This window comes from Acartia tonsa, chromosome 3 (genome assembly GCF_053477335.1).
Source record: "Acartia tonsa isolate MP-2025a chromosome 3, ASM5347733v1, whole genome shotgun sequence".
In the NCBI taxonomy this organism is placed as follows: Eukaryota; Metazoa; Arthropoda; class Copepoda; order Calanoida; family Acartiidae; genus Acartia; species Acartia tonsa.
Genome location: NC_137262.1, coordinates 61,021,301 through 61,029,242, shown reverse-complemented (window position 1 = coordinate 61,029,242; position 7,942 = coordinate 61,021,301). Strand labels below are relative to the sequence as shown.

The 7,942-nt window shown below is 30.6% G+C and overlaps 1 protein-coding gene across 2 annotated transcripts; it reads right to left on the bottom strand.

Annotated features, from left to right (window-relative positions):
- Positions 1–1,854: 1,854 nt before the first annotated feature.
- On the bottom strand, positions 1,855–4,582 carry LOC145315341 (uncharacterized). Of its 2 annotated transcripts, XM_080155349.1 has the most exons (11): positions 4,533–4,582; positions 4,173–4,235; positions 4,023–4,074; positions 3,729–3,821; positions 3,560–3,661; positions 3,198–3,296; positions 2,867–2,965; positions 2,708–2,806; positions 2,444–2,542; positions 2,165–2,259; positions 1,855–2,041 (listed from the first exon to the last, which is right to left on the bottom strand). In XM_080155349.1, the coding sequence occupies exons 1-11, from the start codon at positions 4,548–4,550 to the stop codon at positions 2,006–2,008; spliced, it is 855 nt and encodes a 284-aa protein (XP_080011475.1). In that variant the 5' UTR covers positions 4,551–4,582; the 3' UTR covers positions 1,855–2,005. The 2 variants fall into 2 exon arrangements, with proteins under 2 accessions (XP_080011475.1, XP_080011476.1); XM_080155350.1 differs by lacking the exon at positions 3,729–3,821.
- Positions 4,583–7,942: the final 3,360 nt, after the last annotated feature.

Here is a 7,942-nt window from a genome sequence, read left to right as displayed (position 1 = left end):
TGAGGCCATGATATAATGAGATGTGTGAGTGGTAAATGTGCAATTCATGAATGTTGAATGCTTTTCCCATTCCTTATTCCTGTCCTTATGTGGTAGCTGAGGCGGTTTGAGTTATTGTGGTATTCGTAAGTTACCATAATTAATTTTAGGCCTTATAGCCATGACATTTTAAACTCTTGTGGTTTATGTGTTGTGAGATTGTGATTTCGTGGACACTGTCTGCACGTATATTGCAAAGATGAGTATGTGTTCGATTCCCAGTGAATAGACGGGTGTGTTGGTATGTAATTCTTGTATTCCCCGGCAAGTTCGAACCCATTAATCCCTTTTTTCCTTACACCAGAATTCCCCAGAGAATGAGTGTGTTACGCGGCATTCCTAACTATCTCCGCGCGTGGCTTGTAAACAAACAAAAAAGACGCGCACTTTTCCTTTGATGATTCCCATGTGAGGAGCTACGTGAATGAAAATAATGTATTGCTTGAATATACATGCGCTCTAATCCGTGGAAGATCTCAAATAAGCCTTCCTGCTTAGTTTGACATCATATGTGGTAAGAATTTATTTTTAATTCTTGAAAATAAGCGTAGAATGGTACAATTTTATGAAGAAATTTAAATCATTAATTTTTCAACAAATAGACCATTTAACTGCTAAGTTTTGATATACGAATATTTTCCTTTATATTATTGATTATTTTATTCTAAAATTATCAATTTCTGATGCGATTTAATATGTTTCGTGCCAATTTAAAGTTTTTTAGAAAATTCATATTTTTATTAAATTGAAATCACGCAACCTCGATGTTACAAAAATAATAACCATTAATTTTATGTAATTAATTCTTATATTTTTGTTTTAGACTTACTGTTTTCATGGTAATAAATACACATTCGTAAACTTCACTATGTTGGTCATTCGGAGGGCTTCGAGATAAGATTTCGAGAACGGCTAGGCATTGCGTTCCGAAACACTAAGAATAAATAGTTATAAACCTTCCCGGCACCTATGAGAAGCTACCCTGTTAAGGAGAAGCCGATCGGTTCAGCGGTAAGCGAGATCCTTTGGTACAGACAAACAGACAGACACACATCCTGTAACTTTATTACAAGGGTGTATGTTTTAGGTTTACTGGATGTCTTTCTTTTCAAAAGTGCTTTTTAGTAGAAAAAGCAAAGCTCTTCTATATCCTGGGTCGCGCAGTCTGTATGTCCGTAACTGATAGGTCTAAATGTTGATTCAAACATGTTAGAATTGTCTCATTAACGTTTGCTTGAGGATTCCTGTACCTGAATTATAACATGAAGATTTTATATTGTTTTTGGACTCAGCTCTTTCAGTTGTATATTTTTCTATCATTTTCTTTGAATTAGATTCATGGGGCGATAAGCACTATATTTTAAGCAAAGCATCTGTGCAATCATAAACATTTGGTATTTAAAAAGTTTTTAGACATACATATATACAGAATGTCTTGTCTTGTTATTAAACTTCACTATTTTAAGGGAGGATATCACCACCCTCCCAAGAGAAATCACCCCTAGATAAAAATAAACCCCCCAAAAAAATTTTTAAAAATATTTTAAAAACTAAAATTAAACATAGGGGAAAGGAGGAAGTTGACCAGATGTTCTCTGTTGGGGGGGGGGGGGATTTCTTAGAGGATATTACCGGTTCTCTAACCTAAAGACATTTATAAGAATTCTTTACTACTTTACATTATAGGTTTTACATACTAGAATTGTTCTATTGTAAAGTCAAACAATAAGTTTTAATTGTTTAGAAGGCATTCTTATTTCCTTTCCTTTTGTCATAAGTTATTTAAGGTAAACCTGCTTTCTATGAAACAAGACAAGGGTTCACAATTGTTTAATAAAATTAAATATTGTTTTACAAAAATTAATATTAATAATATGAAACTTGAAATTTTAAAAGGTTAAATTAGTTAATTGTACAGATCAGATAAAATTTTACACACAATCACATATTTCTCTTGTTTGTTTAATTAGGAATCATAACTAGACAAAGCATCTTGTTGCTTCTAAAACAATAATATTTTTAATTATCATATATTTAAAATTGATCATAAAGTAACAGAAAAATTATGAAAAAACATCAGTTTTGGTTCAAGATTGTTTAATCCAGAAAATACAATGAATCTTACCAAAATATGTTGAAAAAGGATATAAACAACTTGGCCACTTTTCTCTTTATCCTCGCCATCTATTTTCTCAAATGCAATGTTCATAGCTGTTTTACCTTAATATATTCACAAAACAGATTTTATTTCTATTGAATCAACTTCATCTTGTGTTTAAAGTTTTAGTAATTACAGAAGAAGATTTTAGGCTAGGCTTGGTAACAGCCATTCGTAAGAAAAAGTCTTTTTATACTAAAAATGTTGGATGAGAGGAAATGTGTTAAAATATTACAAAATACAGACCTTCATTATTTTTGGCTTCAGTATCTGCTCCATATTGTATGAGTAACATAACCATTTCAGGTTGTCTCTTCAGTGTGGCAATCATAAGAATTGAATTTCCTACATAAACTTTTAACTGTTACATAGTCAGTGGAGGTGTCAAATGTAATACTGATACATTTCAACACATCATTTACATCAGTTTATGATCTCCAAATATATTTTTCAGTTTCATTATAAATATTGAAATGAAGAATGAATATCAAAAACTATTGAAAAATGTACCTTCATTGTTTTTTACATTTACATTTGCACCACTATTCAACAACAAACTGGCCAGTTCAGTGCTTCCCCAAAAAGCAGCATTGAACAGACTTGTCTCTCCTAAAGTATTGCATTTTAGTAAACACAAACAGAATATCAATAAAACATAAATTATTTTACCATATTCATTTTTGGCTTCAATATCAGCACCATTTTCCAAAAGTATTTTTGCCACTTCAGTTTTTCCATGCCAAGAAGCTTGCAAAAGAGGAGTCCATCCTGTTATTATATCAATATAAATAACCTTTAGAGATTTATTGCATAGAATGTTGCAGTTATTTGGTAATTTAATTTGAACATGTTGACTCTTATTCTTACCAAAAAAAATCTTATGTATTTGCATCTGCAAGGGCTCTAACCCTGAGACTTTAGGGAACCATTCCTAACCTACAATTATTTTTTCAAATGCAATATTATGAGGGAAAATGCCCAAAGTTTGATAGATACTAACCATAATCATCCTTAGACTCTATATTAGTGCCTTGATCTATGAGAATCTGAACAACCTCTTGATGGCCATTACGAGCTGCCCATGACAGGCTGGTTAATCCTATAAAAAAGTATAGAATAACTAGCACCTGAATATTTATCAGTGATATGCCATGTTTTAAAATATAAACATATATCAAATTAGACTAAAAGACCAAATTAATAGATATTTCTAGAACTTTTAGAATCTTTTAACTATATTTTTGGAACAATATTATATAAACGAATTCTGTATAACATTATGTTTATCAAAATAATAAAAGTATTAAAAAATAATAACTAATAATCTAAATATGTATAATTAAATATAAATCATTAACCAACCTAGTATTTTGTCTTTTGCTTCTAAATCAGCCCCATGCTTTATTAATGTTTCAACCATATGGGCATATCCTTCAGTAGCAGCCTTGATCAGACTTGTTTCTCCTTAAAAGTGGTTCATAAGAAAATATCAAAAATACAGGAAAAACTAATTTTTTTATATCAATTTTACCATAATATTTATCTCTAGCTTCAATGTCAATGCCTGCAGCTAATAACTTTTCAACCAGAGGAACATCACCATTTTCAATTGCATTAAACAAATCTGAACAATATGATAACATTTAAACTAATGTTTCTTCATGTGGTAAAAATTTCAACAACCAAACATTTGTGACATTAAAGTTATTAAGGTTAAAGAAGTAAAGTTTAATAAAAAAGATTAACAGATGTAATCAAAACATTGATTGTCTGCAATAAAAGAAATATCTGGCTCTATTATCAATCAGCTAAAGAAGTGTAAGACCTGAAGTGTTCACTGTTTGATTTGATGAGTCATTTTGTGGAATGTTAACATCCTAAATAATTTTATATAAGTATTATGATTTAATAATATTGGCAAAATAAATTTCAATAATGTCATATTTTTTTTACTATTGAGATTTTTTTTTCTTACCTCAGGTGTAACATTTGATGGGGAACAAGACAGTGTAATTCTAACAAGAATAAATATACAACCCTAAAACAATTAAAAAAAATATATTTTATATGTAATTTTGTTATTATTAACTTCTTTATTTTCTATTTTTAGTATTGGGTCTGCCCCTAACAGGGGCTTTATATGTGAAGGGATATACAGGACAGAAAAATAGCATAAAACCATGCCCAGACTTATTTATAGAAATAGAATAGTGAGGACCTATAGGAAGCATCACTGTAATGTAGAAACATATCAGTTCAGCTGTTAGCAAGATCCTTTGCTACAGAAAAAACTTACGACTTTATATAAAATGATAAAAATTAATGATTTTCTTACCAAACTCTCTGCTTTCATGTTGATATTTGCACTGACTAATTACAACTGAGATGATTCATGTAAAAAATGTTTTGCTTGGTTGATTACTTTTATGTGCAAGGCCCCACAATTTCATGATGATTTTAAGGAGCTAAAAAAATATATTGAATGAGCAACTTTTTTTATATACAGTCTATTTGTTAAACAGTTTTAGAATAAATTCTCTTTTAGAGAAGAAAATCTTTAACATCACATCCCGCTCCCCTCTATCTGAATAACTAAAAGTAGATCTCATAAACTGCTGGACTAATTAGGCTCTGTTTTTAAGGAATGTAGGTACTAGTCATACAGCTATTGTTTAAAGGATATATTTCAGTATAAATTATATACTATTGTATGTTGCTCTTACTTTTTGGTTCAAGCATTAAATTACTGTGATCTATTCTTCAACTTTATTATGAGGCTAAACAAGGATGACTACGACTATATGCACAAAAAAATCTTGGATTAAAAAGAGAAAGTGTTTAGTTGGGTGTATGTAATAATGGCCTTGTGTCTGTGTTAGTATATGATTGTGAGTTTGTATTTATCATCATTTAATGTATCATTGTTAAAACTTCTTTTATTTAATTCATCAATTCAAAACCAAAAAGAGAAGTTTGTGTGGCTTGTAAAGCAGTTTATACCAGAAAATTTGCTATATGGGGAGAAGACCAGAAAAGGGTTAGACAATTAAGCTTACTCCCTTACTGACAACTGCATATTACATTAAATTTCAACAAAATTTCAATTAAATGTAAATTACAAAAAAAACATTTTGTAACCCAAAAAGTAATTAACTCTACAGTATTTTCATATTTTTAAAATTCTGTTTTAAAAATAAAGGAACATGGATGCTGTTTATCTGTATATCTATATATTAGTACTATATGTGTATGTTTGAAGCTTAAAGATCTTGGTAAATGCTCAACACCCCCTTTCAACAAATGTCTATTAATTTAAGGGATAAGACAATTGCTGAAAAAATTGTTGCACATCCCTAATGGTGATACTTAAGATTGTAATTTTTTGTTTGAAACGTTTAAACACCCATTCTATCAAAATTAAAAAATCCCCAAAGTTGTTGAGCAAACGAATAAGAAAACTTTATTATATGACTTTTGGGTACTAGAATGATAATCATTCCATTGTCCCCTCTCTCTCAACCAAGACTAATTTTTAATAAAGCTATATAGTCGACAAAAAACCTTTAAAATTGAATGTTTTGAATAATATAGCTTTATTATAAAACTTTGGGTACAAGTTTAATTTACTGTCCAATGTTTCCTATATTTCAAAGTATCAAGTGTGTTATTAATTTTTTAGACTATTTTACCACAAAAAATTTGGTTGGGTTGTTTATTTAGATTCAGATTTTACAAAATAAAATTATAAGATAAGTTAACAATTCCATTAAAATAGTATTAATAGTGGTTATTTGCTAAATATACTTTTTTCAGAGAGGGAGGGGACATTTGGCTGTTTATTAAACTAGTCCCAATAGTTTTATAATAACATTTTCTTATCCAAATGCTCAACAACTTTAGAAACTTTTATTGAATTTTGATTGATCCAAACGTTTGAACCACAAATTGTAATCTACAGAAGGGTTAATTTTGCATATTGTCATTGGTGATGTACATCAATTTATCGGCCATTGTCTTATCCCTTTAGATCTTTGACTTTTTATTACCTGTGTATGTTATCGGTTTACTGGGTGTCTTTCTTTCTCCTTTAAACTTAATTGCAAGTCAGGGAAGGAGAGGATATTGTGCTGTTTATTAAACTATTACTAAAAGTTTTTTTAAACTTTGGGAACTTTTATTGAATTTTGATTGGTTGGTTCATCAATTTCATTGTCCAAACGTTTCAACAACTAATTGTAATCTACAGATGGGGTAATTTGTTTATTAGCATTGAGGATGTACATTGATTTATTGGCCATTGTCTTATCCCTTTAGGTCCCTGGATTATATGCTCATTATACATACTTTTTTTGCCTGTGTATGTTTTCAGTTTAACGATGTCTTTCTTTCAAAATTTCTCCTTGTAAACTCCTTGCAAGTGCATTTTAGTATAAAAAGCGAAGCTTCTCTATATACTGGGTTGCACGGTCTGTATGTCCGTAACATATAGGTCTAATCGTTGATTCAAACATATTAGAAGTGTCTCATCAACGTTTGCTTGATTATTCCTGTAAGAAATCATGAAAATCGTAGCAACTCATAATCATGACCTGAATATTTTGAATATGAATCTTTACAGAAGGAGAAAGTATGTGCATCGTTATTGGGGATGTACATCAATTTATCCGCCATTGTCTTATCCCTTTAGATCCCTGCAGATATACACAGAATGTCATTTGTTTGATTTTTTATGGATGTTGTCATCCTTGTTTTTCCTAGAATTGATCTAGGAAATGTAATATTGCAAGGTCTAATATGTTTAAGCAATTTCTCTTAAAGTGACTTGTAGAGCACCAAAACCCTCTTACCCCTCTCCTTATTTTGAAGCAATTGGATATTGGAATCAATAGGGGGGGGTGGGGCGTTCGTTTTTTTATTATTTTTGGCTAGGTTAGGTTATAATGAGTACTAGATAACCCCTCAGGGTTAGAATACCGCAGTTATAGGCTCTGGTGTGTTAGGGCCCAGCGATCTAAATGGATAAGACAATGGCCGATAAATTGATTTACATCACCACAGATCATACACAAAATACCCCTTTTCTGTTGATTACAATTAGTGGTTAAAAAGTTTGAACACTAAACTTGTCAACTAGGATACAAATCATTAAAAGTCCATAAAGTTATTAAGCCAACAAATAAAAAAACGTTAATATAAAACTTTTGGGACTAGTGTAATAAACAGCCAATTATCTCCTTCCTTCACGGGTAGTGGCCCCCGCCGGTGTTGTTAGGCATAATCTATTTAAATTTTTGGAGGGAGGGGGGTCTTAATGCTTAACTGTCAATTTGAAGGAAAGCAACAATGTTTTTTATATGTATAGAGGTCCCCCCTCTCTTCATAATTCTTGGAACTGTGTAAATTTAAATTTTTCATTTAAAAATTATAACATTTGCATTTAAACAAGGATGACAACATCTGTAACATCGAAGCTTCAAATCGCGTTAGGGCAAACGAACATGTAGCGTGTCAGATAAAATAAATTTGTAAAATAACAAGGATGACAACATCCATAAAAGCGGAGCTCTGAGAAACGGTATGACAAATGAACATAACACTTGAAGAGTGTCAGAACTAAATAAACTGAATTTTAATGCATATGTCTTTACAAAATTGTAAGTAGATTTGTTGCAAAACTGATTAAATACATGTTACTGTTTAAGGACACACGTTTTTAGGACTTGATTATAGAGATACTTCACTTAT